Source organism: Lipophrys pholis, assembly GCF_963383615.2.
Source record: "Lipophrys pholis genome assembly, chromosome: 1".
In the NCBI taxonomy this organism is placed as follows: Eukaryota; Metazoa; Chordata; class Actinopteri; order Blenniiformes; family Blenniidae; genus Lipophrys; species Lipophrys pholis.
In genome coordinates, this window is record NC_137635.1 from 54788854 (window position 1) to 54808558 (window position 19705).

The 19705-nt window shown below is 45.1% G+C and overlaps 1 protein-coding gene across 1 annotated transcript; it reads left to right on the top strand.

The window, feature by feature from the left end:
• The first annotated feature begins 11400 nt into the window (after positions 1–11400).
• Positions 11401–19672, top strand: efcab14 (EF-hand calcium binding domain 14). Its single transcript, XM_080472666.1, has 9 exons — positions 11401–12062; positions 14390–14538; positions 14845–14990; positions 15328–15426; positions 15506–15613; positions 17250–17402; positions 17473–17557; positions 18199–18333; positions 18417–19672. The coding sequence occupies exons 1-9, from the start codon at positions 11887–11889 to the stop codon at positions 18593–18595; spliced, it is 1230 nt and encodes a 409-aa protein (XP_080328792.1). The 5' UTR covers positions 11401–11886; the 3' UTR covers positions 18596–19672.
• Positions 19673–19705: the final 33 nt, after the last annotated feature.

The window sequence follows — 19705 nt, forward strand, 5'->3', positions numbered from 1 at the left end:
GTTTAATCCCAGAATAACACCTGGTTATGTACCTGTTCAATCCCAGAATAACACCTGGTTATGTACCTGTTTAATCCCAGAATAACACCTGGTTATGTACCTGTTTAATCCCAGAATAACACCTGCTTATGTACCTGTTTAATCCCAGAATAACACCTGGTTATGTACCTGTTTAATCCCAGAATAACACCTGGTTATGTACCTGTTTAATCCCAGAATAACACCTGGTTATGTACCTGTTTAATCCCAGAATAACACCTGCTTATGTACCTGTTTAATCCCAGAATAACACCTGGTTATGTACCTGTTCAATCCCAGAATAACACCTGGTTATGTACCTGTTCAATCCCAGAATAACACCTGGTTATGTACCTGTTTAATCCCAGAATAACACCTGTTTATGTACCTGTTCAATCCCAGAATAACACCTGGTTATGTACCTGTTTAATCCCAGAATAACACCATTGTTATGTACCTGTTCAATCCCAGAATAACACCTTGTTGTGTACCCGTTTAATCCCAGAATAACACCTGGTTATGTACCTGTTCAATCCCAGAATAACACCTGGTTATGTACCTGTTTAATCCCAGAATAACACCTGGTTATGTACCTGTTTAATCCCAGAATAACACCTGCTTATGTACCTGTTTAATCCCAGAATAACACCTGGTTATGTACCTGTTTAATCCCAGAATAACACCTGGTTATGTACCTGTTTAATCCCAGAATAACACCTGGTTATGTACCTGTTTAATCCCAGAATAACACCTGCTTATGTACCTGTTTAATCCCAGAATAACACCTGGTTATGTACCTGTTCAATCCCAGAATAACACCTGGTTATGTACCTGTTCAATCCCAGAATAACACCTGGTTATGTACCTGTTTAATCCCAGAATAACACCTGTTTATGTACCTGTTCAATCCCAGAATAACACCTGGTTATGTACCTGTTTAATCCCAGAATAACACCTGGTTATGTACCTGTTCAATCCCAGAATAACACCTGGTTATGTACCTGTTCAATCCCAGAATAACACCTGGTTATGTACCTGTTTAATCCCAGAATAACACCTGTTTATGTACCTGTTCAATCCCAGAATAACACCTGGTTATGTACCTGTTTAATCCCAGAATAACACCATTGTTATGTACCTGTTCAATCCCAGAATAACACCTTGTTGTGTACCCGTTTAATCCCAGAATAACACCTGGTTATGTACCTGTTCAATCCCAGAATAACACCTGGTTATGTACCTGTTTAATCCCAGAATAACACCTGGTTATGTACCTGTTTAATCCCAGAATAACACCTGCTTATGTACCTGTTTAATCCCAGAATAACACCTGGTTATGTACCTGTTTAATCCCAGAATAACACCTGGTTATGTACCTGTTTAATCCCAGAATAACACCTGGTTATGTACCTGTTTAATCCCAGAATAACACCTGCTTATGTACCTGTTTAATCCCAGAATAACACCTGGTTATGTACCTGTTCAATCCCAGAATAACACCTGGTTATGTACCTGTTCAATCCCAGAATAACACCTGGTTATGTACCTGTTTAATCCCAGAATAACACCTGTTTATGTACCTGTTCAATCCCAGAATAACACCTGGTTATGTACCTGTTTAATCCCAGAATAACACCTGGTTATGTACCTGTTCAATCCCAGAATAACACCTTGTTGTGTACCTGTTTAACCAACAGGGGGCGGTGGAGGCTCACTAGTAAAACCATAAACTGTGCGATTCCAGTAAGACCACCAGTGTCCCTGTAGGACTCAGTGAACCAGAGAACAAAGAAGACAAACAATTTAAATAAAATAAAATAAATAAAAATCACTTCTTTCCAGCGAGAAACAGAAATTCTGTCTTTCCTTCGCTGTTTGTGATGAAAGTTGTAAATGAGACGAAAAAGCTTTGAAAAAACGGTTTTAATTTCAACGTTCCTCTACAGACGGGCTTTTGTCAGGACGACTGCTGCAGCCGTTGTTTGATTGGCTCACGGTGGATTCACTTCCTGGTGATTAGCCAATGGTCTTATTGGGCGGGATTTGTGACCCACGACTCAGTTCTATTGGCTCTGATGGTTCCATCCACACGTCAGTCGCCAGGATTGGCCAATCCACCGCTGAGATATTGTCTCGTAGCGTTGTACTTGGACGTCGTGGACCCCAGGAGTAACGTGAATATAAAATATGTAGTTTGGTACATGAGAAAAGTAAAATGGCTCAGATGGAACGGATTCATGGATTCATATGGATTCCAGTTTGTATTATAACCTCTAATGTTGCTCTGCTTCACTCTGACACTTGGCAGGACTTATGTTTGCATATTTTACTTTTTATTTAGGGTTTTTATTGTAAAATTGTAATTTTGTTCAGGTAAATAAAATCTTTTACGCTACGTACCATCTGCATTTATTCTGACACTGCATACTGTATATATTAATACTTAATCAAATCTCACAAGAGTTCCCTGTGTTATGATTAAAATGATTTAAATACACCTTGTGTTTGCAGGGATATACTCATAGGTCATTTTTCTAGCCTGATTCAGACACTTTGGTCTCTGGAGCTGGATACTGGATACTCTGGATACTTAACATACTCTTATGACTTGTGTTCTGAGCTGGGCGTTTCCTGGAACCTGAGTGAATGCCATCGTTCTCCGGTTCCTCCCTCCTGTGTTTTGGATGTTGGGTCTCGTCCTGTCAGCTCCGCGAGCGTTCACCTGCTCCGCTGGATCCCGACCAGTTTGACACTTCAGGCTCAGAAGAAGGATGGACGGTTTCATGTGGGTGAATCTGATGGACTGTGTTTGTTCCATCGCCGCACATTTCCTCGGCGTGCCTGTTTGTCAAAGACCACGTCTGTCAATCCATCTTCTTTCCCTCGGACTCCTCGTGGCGTCTCAGCGGGAGGATGAGGGGTGAAGCTGGCAGATATGATCTGAGCTCCTCCTGCTCTTCGCAAACCTCGACCACAAACTGAGTTAAGCTCCGTTTCCGCCACAACATCCACAGTAATACTGGAACATGAAGCCGATGCTGCTCCGGCCCGGTAGGCGGGGCTAATCCTGAGCGGAGGGCGCATTGGACCAAATATCGATAACTGGTATCGGTATCGAATGATACCATTGCAGTGAGATCGATAGTTGGTCTCAGTTCCTCTCCTGTGAGCAGAATTTAATAAAAACATTTTGTTCTTTTGTTTTCTGGATTGGTAGTTTTGTACACTTTTTTTATTTAACAACAAAAAACTGTGAATCGTGCCGGAGTAGAAGACGTGTCGAATTAACTAATACCTCAGTTTAGGCTTTGTGGTTCACGGCCGAGGTGTGGCTCTGGTCTACTTCACCAACTGGTGAAAGGTAATGGATTACATTTCATGCATCAACTGCAAATTCTGAAAAGACGAGTCCTGAGGTCCTGGAGGAGACGTACCATCAGGTCCAGTTGACCTGATAAAGTCTGTGAGTCCAGACGATGAAGAAAAACAGATGATAGAAACTAAATGTTTACATCGTACTGCTGTATGAGAAAGAACAGCACCAACTAGTGTCCTGGCATGCAAACTACAGCATTTCTGGCATTTCTTGTATTTTCATCTGTACGTTAACAACTTTTCTGAAAAGTGGAGGAAAAAACTAAACCGTTTTTAATCGGATCGTTCTCGTGTGAATAACTACAACCTCTGCGGTGGAACCTGGACCCACCTGGGGGTCTCCTCCCTCTGCGGTGGAACCTGGACCCACCTAGTGGTCTCCTCTCTCTGCGGTGGAACCTGGACCCACCTGGGGGTCTCCTCCCTCTGCGGTGGAACCTGGACCCACCTGGGGGTCTCCTCACTCTGCGGTGGAACCTGGACCCACCTGGGGGTCTCCTCCCTCTGCGGTGGAACCTGGACCCACCTAGTGGTCTCCTCTCTCTGCGGTGGAACCTGGACCCACCTGGGGGTCTCCTCCCTCTGCGGTGGAACCTGGACCCACCTGGGGGTCTCCTCACTCTGCGGTGGAACCTGGACCCACCTGGGGGTCTCCTCCCTCTGCAGTGGAACCTGGACCCACCTGGGGGTCTCCTCTCTCTGCGGTGGAACCTGGACCCACCTGGGGGTCTCCTCTCTCTGCGGTGGAACCTGGACCCACCTGGGGGTCTCCTCCCTCTGCGGTGGAACCTGGACCCACCTGGGGGTCTCCTCACTCTGCGGTGGAACCTGGACCCACCTGGGGGTCTCCTCCCTCTGCAGTGGAACCTGGACCCACCTGGGGGTCTCCTCCCTCTGCGGTGGAACCTGGACCCACCTGGGGGTCTCCTCCCTCTGCGGTGGAACCTGGACCCACCTGGGGGTCTCCTCCCTCTGCGGTGGAACCTGGACCCACCTGGGGGTCTCCTCCAGGAGGCAGAGCCTCTGATCAGGAGCCCCCCAGGGCCTGTAATGACCTCCTGCTCCACCCTGATCCTGTCCTGGTTGAACTTGTCGCTCCGTCATGCAGACTGAGGGTCTTGCGGAGAAAACTCCTCTCAGCCTCTCGTGTCTGTGATCCTCCACACAATGAACTCCTGAATTCACTGAGTTCACTTTGCACCAAGCTGGCTGCTCCGCGCCGCTCCGCGCCGCTCCGCGCCGCTCTGGCCTCCCTCCCTCTCATTTGCTTAATATATTAATCTATTCCCTTTTATGTGTTTCAGATGATTTCAGCCCGTCGCTGCGTCTCTGCAGTGGCAGCCTCTGCAGCTCGTTGCCTCCAAGCCGCCGCTCCGCCGTTCCACCGCCTTTCTCTTCACTTTGTGTTTGACGGTGTGTCGGGAGGCAGAGGCCCGGCGCCCTTCCTCCCGCCATCCCCTCGCCCGCGCTGCTCTCGCGCTGCAAAACGTTTCCAGGCGGTGCCCCAACAATGCCGGCAAGCCTTACAACTGCTTTTAATTATTCATGGTGACATGATCTGAAATGCATTTTGCTTCCTAAACATAGCTGCTGTTAATGTTTCCATTGCTGAGGGTGTAAAATATTTAGGCGTACAAGCCCTCGACGATGGCCGGCCCTCTGCACGCCGCGCCGCCGTCGGTATTAGAGCACAAACACGGCCGCTGCCGGATTCGAACAATATTTGCACGGCTGCCATTAGATGAAGCCCAGACTGTGATTGTGAGCTTGACTTCCAGCTCCAGCGATGTGGGAACATTGCCCCCTGCTGCTACCCCGCCGCGCACCAGCCGAGGCCGAGGCAGCCGGGGTCATTGAACGCACCGCGCTCACAGCTTGTTTCCATGTTGCCTCCGCGCTCCTCTGTGTTCCTCCATTTGTTTGGACTCCGCCAGTCAAAGTGTTCATCACACAGAATCCAATCTGAAGCTTGTAAATAATTCACTCCTATTCTGGATAAATATTTATAACACACACACACACACACACACACACACACACACACACACACACACACACACACACACACACACACACACACACACACACACACACACACACACACACACACACACACACACACACTGCTGGAGACTCAATGTGTCTCGGTTCATGACTGACTGAGCTTCAGTCGGAGTTGAAGTGAGGAGGGAGGAACGTCGTCAGGAGGGAATTATTCAGCACTTTAAAACGCTGCTGAGACTCTCTGGACTTTCTCTGAATCCTCCTTTCTCCGTACAGACGGCAGAAATACTACATAAATAACTGCATTACTTTCAACTGTAAAGAGTTACTTACCGAATACTGTCATGAAATCATTATTCAGTTACAGATACTGAAGTGTCAGGAGGAAGAAGAGGAGGAGGAGGAGGAGGAGGAGGAGAATCGGAGGATGAAGAATAAGAAGAGGAGGAGGAAGAGGATGAAGAGGAAGAGGAGGATGGGAGGAGGAGGAGCGCCTCCCTATTCCTGGACTAACTCAGTCCACTGCTCTCCCATTAGCATTCACATTAGCCATGATTAGCATTAGATGCTATTTGAGTTGATTGCCTACAGTTGCACTAAACTCCTGTTTACTGGAGGAAGAGGGTTTAATTAATCCCGAACTAACTCAGGTTTTCCCCCCTGTGAGGATCGACGGTCACTCTGATCAGCATTAGAAGTGATTTCATCAACATTCAGCTTCATTTATGAACCGATGAACTGGTTTTAGTCTCTTTATGAGGACCGAAGCTGACCGAGGTAGAATCTGTCACAGACGCTGGACTAACGTCTCACTTAGTGACACAGCTTAGTGAGCTCGACTCTTTGGTTATGAACTGAAATCTCTGGTCATAGGAAGAGGAAGAGTAGCTCTGAATGTTGTTTGAATATATAATATATATTGTAAATGAGTATTTTCTTCCCAGTGTTGCAGGTGCCGGGTCTCTGAGTCTGATAACCTGCTTAAATAAACTGTGTTTTTTTCTGTTTTTCATTCAGAGAGCGGCGCTTTTTCATAGTTTTCAGTTTATTTATCAAGTTCCGTCGAGTACAGAGAGGATCGCACATTGAAGGAAGAGAGAAACACTTTCACATTTTCTTCTTTGTAATTTTTCAGGTGAAAAAGCTTTGAGGGCAGAATAGGATTAATATTTCCAATGGAACTCAGTGTTTTATTTAAAGAAAGTACCGAGGACAGATTAACTGTGAAATAGGCCAGACTTGCTTTCGTGCTGCTTTCTCTTTAATTTAACGTCTCTTCATCAACAAAGTGAACTTTTACTAACATTCATCGCACCATCGTCTGCGTACAGGGAGAACATGTCTCACGTACGGACGATACAGAAACGTTTACGTCACAAAGTTCAGGGGAAACCGCGTCGTTTTTGTTTCACAGAAGTTTCACGTTCACACAGACACACTGAAAACGCTGTAGTTTGCTTGTCAGGCCACTAGTTGGTGCTGTGTTTCTGCAATACGACCAACCGTCTCGCTCCACTCAGCTTCTGCTGTATGCATGAAACGAGATGTTCCATGACAAAGAACACCACCGACGTTCTGTGTGTTCCTGAGAAGCCGCGTCATGCTAACAGAAATCTCCCGCTGTGAGACGTTGTTCTTCTCTCAGCAGCTCCGCCTCCAGCTGACGATAATCTGCATCCACACAGTCTGCTGCCTCACATTAACACGTTCATAATTCGCCTCGCTATTTTCCATGGTGTCTGCCATGTTTACATTCAGGTCTCCTGGTGAGAGGCGGCGCCCCCCCCCCCCCCCGCCGCGAACAAAGCCTTAAAGACAAGTGTTTGGGGGTGATGAGAGGCCGGGACGCTCCTTCCTCCATCACCTCCTGGCTGGAGATGTGACGAGGCCCCCGCCTCCTCCCGGGCTCAGTCCCGGCAGCCGACCTGCACATGAAACGCCTCCGCGGCTTTGATTCACGGCGCTCTCAGCAGGGGGGCGGCTTGTCCTCTCTGCAGGCGTCCATCCAGGAGACGCTCGTTCAGTCGCGCTAATGCATCGGAAACAATCCCTCCTGCACGTTTCCTCCTCCATCACAGCACCACCGCCACAGACCACCCATCGCACACCACGAAGCAACACACCAAGACCCGGGAACACTCGTGTACACAGGAAATACATATAGAGGGAAAAAAATACTTTAGATTATGTTTAAATGTCAGAAACAGTTTTAGATCACAAACCTGGAAAAACAAAAGTAATACATAAAACAATTATAATAAATGATCTCTTCACCACACTGATGACACAAAATGGTATAAATAAATAAATAAATAAATAAATAAATAAATAAATAAATAAATAAATAATGTTAATGGAAAACCAATAGAAATAATTATATTATATTAGGAAATACAATTGAATCTTAAATTAATTTTAATCAAATCACGAACCAAAAACTAAACCCCCCCCAAAATAAATCAATTATTATGATAGACACAAATAAATATACAAGCAAATAAATAAATGAATAGTACAGAGTAGAACACAAATGAAGAGATGAAAATATAATAATAATAATAATAATAATAATAATAATATAATAATAATAATAATAATAATAATAATAATAATAATAATAATAATAATAATAATAATAATAATAATAATAATAATATAATAATAATAATAATAATGTTACTTGAGAAAACAATACCAATAAATAACCTGATAAATAAACAATAAATACATTAAACATGACATTCTATGCAGGAATACCAATGAAACTAAATAAATACATTTAAAAGTCACACAAATTAAAAACGATATGATTGGTTACATGGAAAAAGAGTGATATACTTATTGAAAATAATGCAGATTTGAGGCAGATGTGACTATGAAAATGAGCAAATTCACATAAAGCAATGAATCAATCAATAAATAGATTGTACAGAATACAATACAAATTAAAAAAATAGGAAATAGCAAAAATGCAAACAAGGAAAACATGAATATAAAACTAAAATAAAGAAAAAATCATCAGAATCAGAAAATATTGTGTTCAATAAATATAAATGAAGAAACTATATAAAAATATATCATGATCTCACAGGAAAGAACAAATTGACAGATTAAAAAATAATATAGAAAAATACAAATTAAAACAATAAACACATGAAACAGTCAGTAGAGGAGTGGAGTACAATGGAATATGATTCCAAAATATAAATACCCAACACAACAGAGATAATATAAACAGAAATAAATAGATATAAACATGTATCAAACAAAACCATAAGAAAATAAGATCACATTTATTACATTAAAGGATTCTGTTGCTACTGGATAATATAAAAAACAGATATAATCCATCTATTGATTTATATGCCCGAATACAGACTTTATTTTTCCTCTTTTTGCTGAAATAACTTTATTTACATGATTTTTTTTGGATTGACACGCTGTGGTTTATTTCTTTATTTGTTCCAATGACGATGCAGATGTGGTCGTTTAATGACAATAATGTGTAATAGAGTATATTCAGTTATTATGTTTGTGTCTTGCTTGTTTTGGTGAAAATATCAAGAAAACAGAAGAAAATCAGCTGGTTTGAGTTTTTAAAGTCTTAAAGTCTTTTTTCTTCTCGATTGATGATTATTTTCCTCGTAAATGAAATACATGAGTGGAAATCTAATATATTTAAATAAATCCATAATTACCGTATTCCTGTCTTTGTAAATAAAAGAAATGAAATCAATAATCAATGGCCAATGAATACCTGATTGTTTTCTGTTTGATCTGATCTGATTTGAAAGGGACTGATGGATTTGTTAAAGCTCGTGATCGTTTTGTTTTCACACTGATTCAGTCCTTTAATCCTGTTTTCTTGTCTTTCTCCGCTCTGCGAGAGACGGGTGGTTTTCCCGGGCTCCCACAGGCCGTCGTGTGTCACATCTCCGTTAACCAGAGGAGATTCCTGTGATGTTAAAGAGGTTAAACCATCAGCAGCAGCCGGCGTTCAGGATCAGACTGCGAGCCCTGGAGCAGGAAGGAGGAGACGGTCGTAATGAGGCGCTGCCATAAATCTCAGAGTGTAAGTGCCCTCTGGAGGAGTGCACTCGCTGTAATAAAAAGCCTGGTGGACAGGACACGGCCCCGGGGCTCCGCTCATAACTGCTGCCTTCTCTCTTTTAGAAGAGCAGAAAATGAGAGGACGTCGGGTTTGGATGAAAACAAACAGTGAAAGTTTAACTGTGACTGTTCGTCCATCATTCCCCTTCGACCACGAAGGTTTTGTTTTCATTACAACCCCACGTCAACGTCGTCGGTGGGATGTTTTGTAGAACGAGTGATGTGACGACTGACGAATAAAGACATTTATTTTATGAGGCTTTTAGTTTATGTTTACTGAGAATATTTATAAATGAAAAGCAGAAACATGTCAGATTATAACAGAAGCTCCTATATGACCCAGAAAACACTCAGTTTACGTCTTATAAACATGTTTTTAGAATTTAAAGAACAATTAAATGACACTCAGGCGTCACAGAAATAACGGTTTTCTTTCCCTGAGTAGAAATAGTTTCCTCTCTTAATGGAGTTATTCATCATCCAGTCTTACATCCCGCCAGAGATGTTTCCAGATAATCTGAATCGTTGATTGAGATTATTTAAACCGGCTCTTTACCTGTGATGCTCTTCTTACTAACCTGTTGATCTTTAAACTCATTAGTTAAGACATGTCCATTGTTTATGAAGCGTCACACAACTTTTCCAGTCTTTTGTTCCTGCTGTCTGAACTTGAATGAACGAATGAATGAAGGAATGAATGAACGAATGAATGAATGAATGAATGAATGAATGAATGAATGAATGAATGAACGAACGAACGAATGAATGAATGAATGAGTGAATGAATGAATGAATGAATGGATGAATGGATGGATGGATGAATGAATGAATGAATGGATGGATGGATGAATGAATGAATGAAACACCAACAAAATTTACTTCAAATGACCAAGAAAAGAAAAGACTGAAGTCAGTGGCTTGTTAATGTCCATCCTATAATTTCTATGAATAATCTAGAATTTGCACAACTTATAAACAAAAACCCAAAACAACAAACAAACAAACAAAAACTGAAGAAGGATCTAAAGATTATTATAAAAACATAATAAGGAAAAATTAAGATCACTCATTATCAGTCTGAACTTTACCTTTTAAATATTTTATATTCTACGTTTCTTTTCTTTTTTAACAGTGAGCTACGACATTTAAGTTGAAAGTCCCAGAACAGAAACACGTCTATCTCATAACGTAGTTTCTCACTGAACGTGTGTTTATTTAAGAAGAAATGTGTGGAAGTGGAGGACCATATGAACAACTGATTTAGAGAATTTGATTATCATTACATCACAATAGCGTTATTTTTTAATTTAACAACTCTTTTCTGTAGTTTGATAACTGAATCTGTATTGTTTTTATACACATTTCCCCAAACATCATCCCAGTACAATGAATGGAACTAGAAAAGTGGGAGACGGAGATTAAGATTTTTCTTCCGAACATTTCTCTAGTTTTACATAGAATAGCAACACATTTTGATAATTTGTGCTTAATATACTCTGAGTGTCTTCCAACACAGTTTTGCATCTACCACAACTCCTAAAAATTGTGTTTCATAGACTCGTGCGATTTCAACTCCATGTAAATTTGGTTTTATCTCCTAATTATTGGTAATGGCTCCAGATGGATTTGAGTGGCTCAAATGTAAAAACGAAAACGTACATTTTATTTTAATCCAGTTACATTTCTCAGTTGTAATATCTGCTGCTGATTGTTTTCTGTTGACTGTTGTCTGATGTGTGTTCATGTTTGTGTTGGTTTCTCCCGGATGCAGTGCCGCTGTTTGAACCTGTAATACGGATTCTGTCCAGCAGGTGGAAATGTTTGGTGCTGTAATTCGAACTCTGTCCAGAAGGTGGCGGTGTCACACTCTCCGTCTAAAATAAACACAGGAAGGAGTGCGAGCCTGGTTAACCAATCAGCGCGCAGCTTACTGTGAGGCTCTGCCGGGCCCAAACAACACAAACCGGACCAAAGAGACAAATTTGCAGCCACAACCGTGAGATTTCTACCACAGATAAGGCTTCGTTCGTCAGTTGAACGACTTTATGTTGCCTCTGCGGAGCGAGTGACTCCGGAGCGGGAGGTTCAACCTGCGGTGAGACGATGTGACGGACTGTTAGCCGCGTTAGCAGCGTTAGCTGTCCGAGAAGGCAGTCGGCCGAGAAAAGTTGTTTGTTTTTAATCGTTTGCGAGTCAAATGTCGTGTTTTCCTTCCGCTAAACGACTCTGCGTGTGAGGGGAGGGGAGAGGAAGCAGCCGGCCGGCTGCCAGGCAGAGTGAGAGGTGAGCTCGGCGGCTACATCCAGCAAACTGGACCAAAGTTTGGACCTGGTCGGGTTCAAGTCGGGCTCGGCGGGTCCGCTGACCCCCCAGAAGAAGATGAAGAAGAGGAAGGAGCTCAACGCCCTCATCGGGCTCGGCGACAGCAAGAGGAAGAAGACCAAGAAGGGCTCCGGACACCGGCTCCTCCGCACCGAGCCGCCGGACTCCGAGTCCGAGTCCAGCTCCGAGGACGACGGCTTCAGCGGGCTGAACGGCGGCGGAGGCTTCGGGAAGTGAGTGGCCATCGATCAGTAATCAATAAGTCACTGATACCGGGGGAATTGGTTTTGATCGACCCCGCAGCTAATCGAAGGTCAGAGGTTTAGCAGATCTTCACGCAAATAACGAATCCGTTATGTGCGCAGTGCAGGAGCTCGTGCAAAGCGCGTCACATGGACAAACGGAGTATTAATGTCAAAACAACCACCAAGGTTATAACGTCTCTAACCAGGGTAATAATAAAAACACTAGGATAATGACGTCCAGAAGGTGGTTAGTATTGTCAACTAACGGGGTAACAATGTCAACTAACGGGGTAACAATGTTAACTAACGGGGTAACAATGTCAACAAAAAACAAATGTCAAGGTAAAATTGTCAACAGGCACCAAATACCAGCGTAAGACTGTCAAAGACTGGGGTAATAATGTTAACTAATGTTAACTAATGGGGTAATAATGTTAACTAATGTTAACTAATGGGGTAATAATGTTACTAATGGGGTAATAATGTTAACTAATGTTAACTATTGGGGTAATAATGTTAACTAATGGGGTAATAATGTTAACTAATGTTAACTAATGGCGTAATAATGTTAACTATTGGGGTAATAATGTTAACTCATGTTAACTAATGGGGTAATAATGTTAACTAATGGGGTAATAATGTTAACTATTGGGGTAATAATGTTAACTAATGTTAACTAATGGGGTAATAATGTTAACTAATGGGGTAATAATGTTAACTAGTGGGGTAATAATGTTAAAAAAAAGGCTTAGTAATGTTAACTAATGGGGTAATAGGGGTAATAATGTTAACTAATGGGGTAATAATGTCAGAACAAAACAACCACCAAGGTTATAATGTCTATAACCAGGGTAATATTGTAAGCACTTGGATAATAACGTCCAAAAAGTGGTTAGTAATGTCAACTAATGGGGTAACAATGTCAACAAACAAAACAAATACCGGGGTAGTACTGTCAAAGACTGGGGCAATAACATTAAAAAATGGGTTATTGACATCAACCAATGGGGGAAGAAAAATCCACAAAACCCAAATATCAAGGTAATAATATAATATCACTGGTGTAATAATGTCAACAACAAACAAAAACAAATACTGGGGTCCCCAAAATGTAAACAGTTTTATTATCAGGAGGAACTTCAGAATGATTCCAGCTGGCCGAAGTGCTGAACCTGAAACAATTAAAAGAATAAAAAGATAAGAGCAGTAAAGTAGTCAAGACAACACGTGTTTCAAGGTTTCACTGTGGAAAAAACAACAACAACAACAACAAAGAAACCTGCATTTCCTCCAATAACCTTGAGATGAAATCATCAGAGCAGACGAGGCTCTGCAGGTTGAAGGATCTGCTTCATGACACGGTGCATGTCTCCAGTCACCTCATGCACGTTACAGGTTTCACCCTTCAAACTGGAACACAGTTCATCTGAACAGTCTAATCCCAGTTACACTAGTCACTAGTTTATATGGGGAGAATATAACCTTTTACAGATCTTCAGACGAGAGAAAGATTCTTAAGCTATAAGACATGAAATATCAGGTTTTAGTTGGTAAAATACAAATTACGTGTAATTAGATTTTTCCTGCTTCCAAAATGGCACTAAAATGATAAAAGACAATTATGATTGCAAGTTATTCTGATATAACAAACATCCAGGGTTTATAAGACGGGCCTTTTAAAGGGTTAATGGAGGATTCACTCGGGACTCGCTCCTGAGCCGCTCCAGTGTTGCACCAAGTCCTCAGACCGGCGTTTGAGCGGCGCCGCTGTGTTGGCGGTGCAGAGTTAATGCTGACGCGGCAGATTTGCTCCTGTTTAAGTGTCGCGCAGCAGAACGACCCGACAAAGTGCAAGAAGTTTATGATTCCACCTCCTGCTTTCGTTGGTGGTGAGGTTTTGGACTGACTGCTGATCAGTTGATGTGTTTCCTACGAGAGGAGACGTGGACCCGCCCGGCGGACCTACTCCTGGAGGCGTTCGGATCGCTGAGCGTGTTCTAATATGATCCGATGGAGCGAGACGCAGCGGCCCGTGTTCCTCACAAGAAACCGTCTGAATTCCCCTGACGGCCTCGGAAAACATCCCCTCCATTAATAGTGTGTGTGTGTGTGTGTGTGTGTGTGTGTGTGTGTGTGTGTGTGTGTGTGTGTGTGTGTGTGTGTGTGTGTGTGTGTGTGTGTGTGTGTGTGTGTGTGTGTGTGTGTGTGTGTGTGTGTGTGTGTGTGTGTGTGTGTGTGTGTGTGTGTGTGTGTGTGTGTGTGTGTGTGTGTGTGTGTGTGTGTGTGTGTGTGTGTGTGTGTGTGTGTGTGTGCAGGAGGAGCTACACGCAGTGCTGCAACGTGTGCTACCCGCTCTTCCTCTTCATCATCCTCGCTGCCTGCGTCATGGCCTGCGCCGGACTCATCTGGATGCAGATCGCACTGAAGGAAGACCTGGACTCTCTGAAGGAGAAGCTGCACGGCAGTACGACACACACACACACACACACACACACACACACACACACACACACACACACACACACACACACACACACACACACACAGCAGACTGTGAGCTGCTTTATTGTGACTCCTGGAGTCGGGCTGTTATTCAGCGGCGGACAAAGTTTCATTATTATCTGCAGTTTCTGAATCAGAGCTGCTAACTCTGGGTTAGCGTCGTAGCCGTCAGTGTGTGCGGAGACGACCAGAGTTTAAAACGCCGCCCCTCTGTGACGAGCTGAGTTTAACTGCCGGTGACCGTCCCGTCACCTTGTCTGTGTTCCAGTGGAAAGCAGCCAGAAAGCTTCGTCCGGCGAGATCGCCAGGCTGAGCGAGGAGCTGAAGAACAAGCAGAGGAAGCTGGACGAGCTGGAGAACGGCGGCGCGGGGCTCAACAGGCTCTGGTCCAACCTGACCGAGATGAACAGGAAGGTCAGGGGAAGAGGATACCCAGAATCCTACATGCTACATGCTACATGCTAACCTCCAGTGGCTGCAGCAGACTTTAAATTCTCATGTTGAAGGTTTTGATTCGAGGCTTCGAATGGATCTGAATACACACTTTATATTTCAGGGACAATGTGTAGTATTTGATGAGCTGACTTTATTTATATTCGTGTACAATAGTAACTTTTTCTCAGGCCCATATATACAATCGCATGTATAACAATACCTAGACTTCCCACAATGCCTTGCACCCCTCTAAGGAGTAACCCACCTCATGTAGTCCAGAGTATGTTCAGTAGCTGAGTAGTTTTGTTTACCTCAGATCAGCGTCCTGGACTCTGCTGTCAACCACCTGAAGGCCAACCTGAAGTCCGCCGCCGACCTCATCAGCCTGCCGACCACCGTGGAGGAGCTGCAGAAGGTAACGTGGAGATGAGCCGCCGGTAACCGGAACCGCACGCGTCGATCTGAGATCTCACCCGGCGTTTCTCCGCCTGCAGAGCGTCGCCACCATCGGCAGCACGCTGACCAGCGTCCAGCACGACGTGCAGACCATGCAGGACGCCATGCGCAGCCAGAGGAAGGAGCAGGAGAAGAAGACCACCACGGTACAGTCACTCAGCCTAAATCCTGAACAGAACCGGCAGCTCGTCGCCTTAGTGTCGCCCCCTCCTGGACTGGAGGGCAAAGCGACACATCAGCAGACAAACTCAATGATAAACTCAGAATAAACCTTCTAGATCTTAAAACCTTCCATGTTCCTGAAGGAGACACACTGAGTGGTTCAGACCTCCTGGGTGGACTCTGGAGTTCTCTGCTCCAATTCACTTCACGGTGAAGTCAAAGAAAATCTGAACAAAACTCTTTCTGGACTCGAGGGCAGAGCGGGGAAGCTGCTCATGTTCTGTGTCTTCACTGGGATGTTGAATGGATCAGAGAGGAAACGTGTCCGGCTGAATTGTGTTTTAGTTTTCGGTGGGAATTTACCCACAATGCTTTTTACTGCAGATAAGAGTTACTGATGAGATTCAGTTCAGCATGTGACGGACTTTCCTCTGATTTAACATCTCAGGAGCTCATTTTGGTTTTACAGGCGCTCAAAAGGCCAAAGTTTCATTTTGGCTTCAGGTGAAGTGGAACCTTGTTATCGTGCGGTTTTTAGTCCAGGATACATCGATAACATGACAGACGTGCTCATTGTGGAGCGGTTCTTCGTTTATTTTGGGGTATTCAGGCACAAATCCCCTGTGAGTGGTATTGCAGTAGTTTTCCTCCGGCGTTCAGCTGCAGCAGCTCGTCGGAGCTCCAGCTGAACTTCCCTCGTCGTCTGACGGCTTTTCTTTCCGCTCCTTCATTATTCACGCGAGCGTGTGAGTAAACTGGTTAACGGCTCACTGAGGTACCTCTCCGCTCTGAGCGCTCTCAGTTTCCCTCCTTCATCAGTGTGACGGAGTTAACGACCAGTGTGAGAAGTCCTGGAGGAAGTTCCACTCCCCAATGTGAGATTTGAGGGCTACGATGACATGAACTCCCACCAGGAGGCGCCGTGAACTTTAACCCGCTCCCCGTTAAAGAGCCTGTTTCCTGTCGTGGCCTCGCACGGGAGGAGTCGCCGGGTTCAGGAGGTCCTGTCATTTCTTGGATCCTCGCGCTGAGCCTTCATCCATTATACATGAAACGGCTGCGATCTATTTCAGGAGCGCGCAGGCTTCAGTCTGCAGAGGAACTGGGTCAGAGATCTGAGACCACTGCAGGATGTTTCCCGCTCCGTGTTTCTGGAGCAGAATATCTGCTGCTGGGAACACGAGACGGCAGAAACTCCTCAAAGCTCCAGAGAGTCGGTGAGCGGCAGGTCCGACATCGTCTCGTCCATTTCCTCTTTCCTCTGCTTTCATTAAGAATGACTGCAGGCAGGAGACCCCTGGCGGTCTGTAACACGGTCAGAAATATTCTGTTTGCAGGTTTGGACCTCTCGGTTCACACATCAAACACAAACACCATCTTAAAGCTGATTTTTAGTTTTCGTTTTAGAAAAGTTAGTAAAAGTTTTGATCCAAACTCAGAAACGGTGAACACACTGTAGCGTTCATGTCAGGCCACTAGTGGGTGCTGTGTTTTTTTAAACACACACACACACACACACACACACACACACACACACACACACACACACACACACACACACACACACACACACTCAGTAGGTTCCTCTGCCGGTCGCTCACCACCGTGTCTCCCCTGCAGGACGTCACCGACCTGAGGAAAGCTCTGAGCGACGCCAACCGGACGGAGGAGCAGCACCACACCTGGACCGACGAGCAGATCCACATCCTGCTGTCCACCGTGGCCGACCTTCACCACCGGGTGGCGTCGCTGGAGAACGGCACCAAGCCCGCCGTGAGTCCTGCGCCTCTCACACTCTATCCTCCCCACATCGACACGCTCACAGTTCTTCCTCTGGTTCCAGTCCGAGGCGGCCGGAGGAGGAAGTCCGGCGGCCGAGACGGTGAAAGAAGCTACGACGGTTAAATCATCGGCGGAGGACGCTGCAGGTAAACGGCTTCTCTTTACGGCCTCGGTCACACGACAACGTTTCGGGTGAAAACTTGTCGTTTTTTGGGAGGTTTTGTTTCAGAAAACGTTTTTTGTTTTCACTGCAACGTTCTGCAAAACGACGTCGTTTGCATGCCAGGCCTCGAGTTTTGCGTTTACACAGAAACCTTTCAAAACAACGTCCGTTTCCACGGCGACGGCAGAAACACTGAAAACGATATAGTTCTCGTGTGGGTCCACTAGTTGGTGCTGTTGTTAGTTTCAGTCATGAAACCACACACACACACATGCAGCAGAGAACAATGAGCTCTAAACATGAACAACAGGAGAACACGGACGTTCTAGTGGACAGACCACCAAGTTGGATTGTTATTATGGTGACTGTCAAAATAAAAGTCCAGGACAATTTGGACTGAGAGTCATGACACCACGGAGGAAACATTGTTCTGGTTGTCTCTACTGAGCATGTGCGGAGGAACTAGTTACTATGACTGTGGTGAGCATGTGCAGTCACAACATTTCCGCCGTCTACACGGAGTCGAGGCGTTTTCAGAAAGTCGTTGTGTAAACAGACCCCCTGAAACGCTGCAGACGTTTTACATTGTCACTTGGCTGAACCTGTTTGGTCTGTCCATCTCAGAGGTCTCCCCTCCGGTGACGCCGCCGCCGCTGACCAGCAGGAGGCCTCGCTTCCTCAGTCCGGACCGCGTGAAACGACTCGCCGGGTCCCGGTGTCCTCAGAAGCTGCTGCTGCCCGGCATCACGTCGCCGAGAGGTGAGGAGTCGGGTCTCCACATGCAGATTCACCTGCGACCACCAGAGGGCGGCGCTCCACTGACAGTTTCCTGACCGTTTCAGATCTGGAGGAGCTGTTCCAGTGGGCGGCCCCCGGCCCGGACCCCCCCGGTTTGACCCAGCAGGACCTGAGCAGAGTTCTGGGGCCGTCGGCTCCCAGCGATCGGCTCCTCGGCTGCTTCGACCGTGACGGAGACCGCCGCCTCTCCCTGAGCGAGCTGCGAGCCGCTGCGGGTCTGTGAGCCCGCCGCCGCCCAGCGCTGGACAGTATTGGAGCATCAAATGGGGGGGGGGGGGGGGGGTCCTTCTCTGTGACTGCTGCACTGAACTGAGTATTTAAACCCCCAGTTTCCCCCCCCAACTCCAACACACTTCGGTTTTTAATCACACGAGCGACCGTACGAAGATTTTTATCCCATTGTTTGATTTCTGTTAATAATCTGCGTTACCCCCACTGTGTGTGTCCGTCTGTGGACCCCCCCCCCCCCTCCTCAACCTTATTTATCCCACTCGGTGTAAGATTTTATGAATGTTTACAGACGACTACTTCTTTTGGTTTTAGACTTTCTAACTTATGCGAGACGGAGTGGCGGACATTTTAACGCTTTACTGAGGTGAACTCTGGTTTGTGTGTCTCCCTCCTTCATTTTTTATTTCTGGTGTCATCTGTTTCCCCGAGGCTGATCTCTGAGGAGAATGACTTTTGTGTAAGGCGTTTATTTTGCCCTCAGTGTTGACTGATAGGCTCAGTCTTCCGCAGCTCATCCTGAATTACACCTGGGAGTGCTTTCAGACATTACAGGACCTGGATCGGTACGCAAGACACCAGTGATCCTGTCAGTCCACTCTGAGGGCAAACTGAACACTCATGATTACATAGAAGTCCTTGTATGAACAAATCAAAGATATCGGATCACCGGTCCGCCTCCTGCTGATTCAGCCTCCGTTTGTCTCTGCAGTTCCTTTGCTTGTTGTTTTTGTCTTTTGTTTGTTTTTCAGATTCGAAGGGCTATGAACTCTGGAATCACTCGAAAGGAAGCGGGGACTCGTGATTTCATGTAGCAATAAGCAGAAGATGTAGATATTAGTGTGGGAGGGTGGAGTGTAACAAACAGGTAGTGTAAGAAGCACTGAGCATCACTCTGAAGCTGCTGGAACTTTCCTAATCGCTGCGTTGTAAAGACTTCTCTCGTGCTTTGCATGTTGCTTTCCCACGTGACATGAGCAGCGTATTTATCGGAGGTTTCCGCTCCAAACGGGAGGATTTGATGAATGTTGTTTTGTTTGAGCACCAATGAATAAACTCACAGTTAAAGGTTTCATTTGTTCTCATTCAATCATGAAGGAAAAAA

Bases quoted from the DNA above. Each gene is read 5' to 3' on its own strand.
- efcab14 (XM_080472666.1), top strand. From the start codon at position 11,887: ATGAAGAAGAGGAAGGAGCTCAACGCCCTCATCGGGCTCGGCGACAGC. The intron at 12,063-14,389 runs GTGAGTGGCCAT...GTGTGTGTGCAG, and splicing joins GGCGGCGGAGGCTTCGGGAA to GAGGAGCTACACGCAGTGCT. The intron at 18,334-18,416 runs GTGAGGAGTCGG...TGACCGTTTCAG, and splicing joins CGGCATCACGTCGCCGAGAG to ATCTGGAGGAGCTGTTCCAG.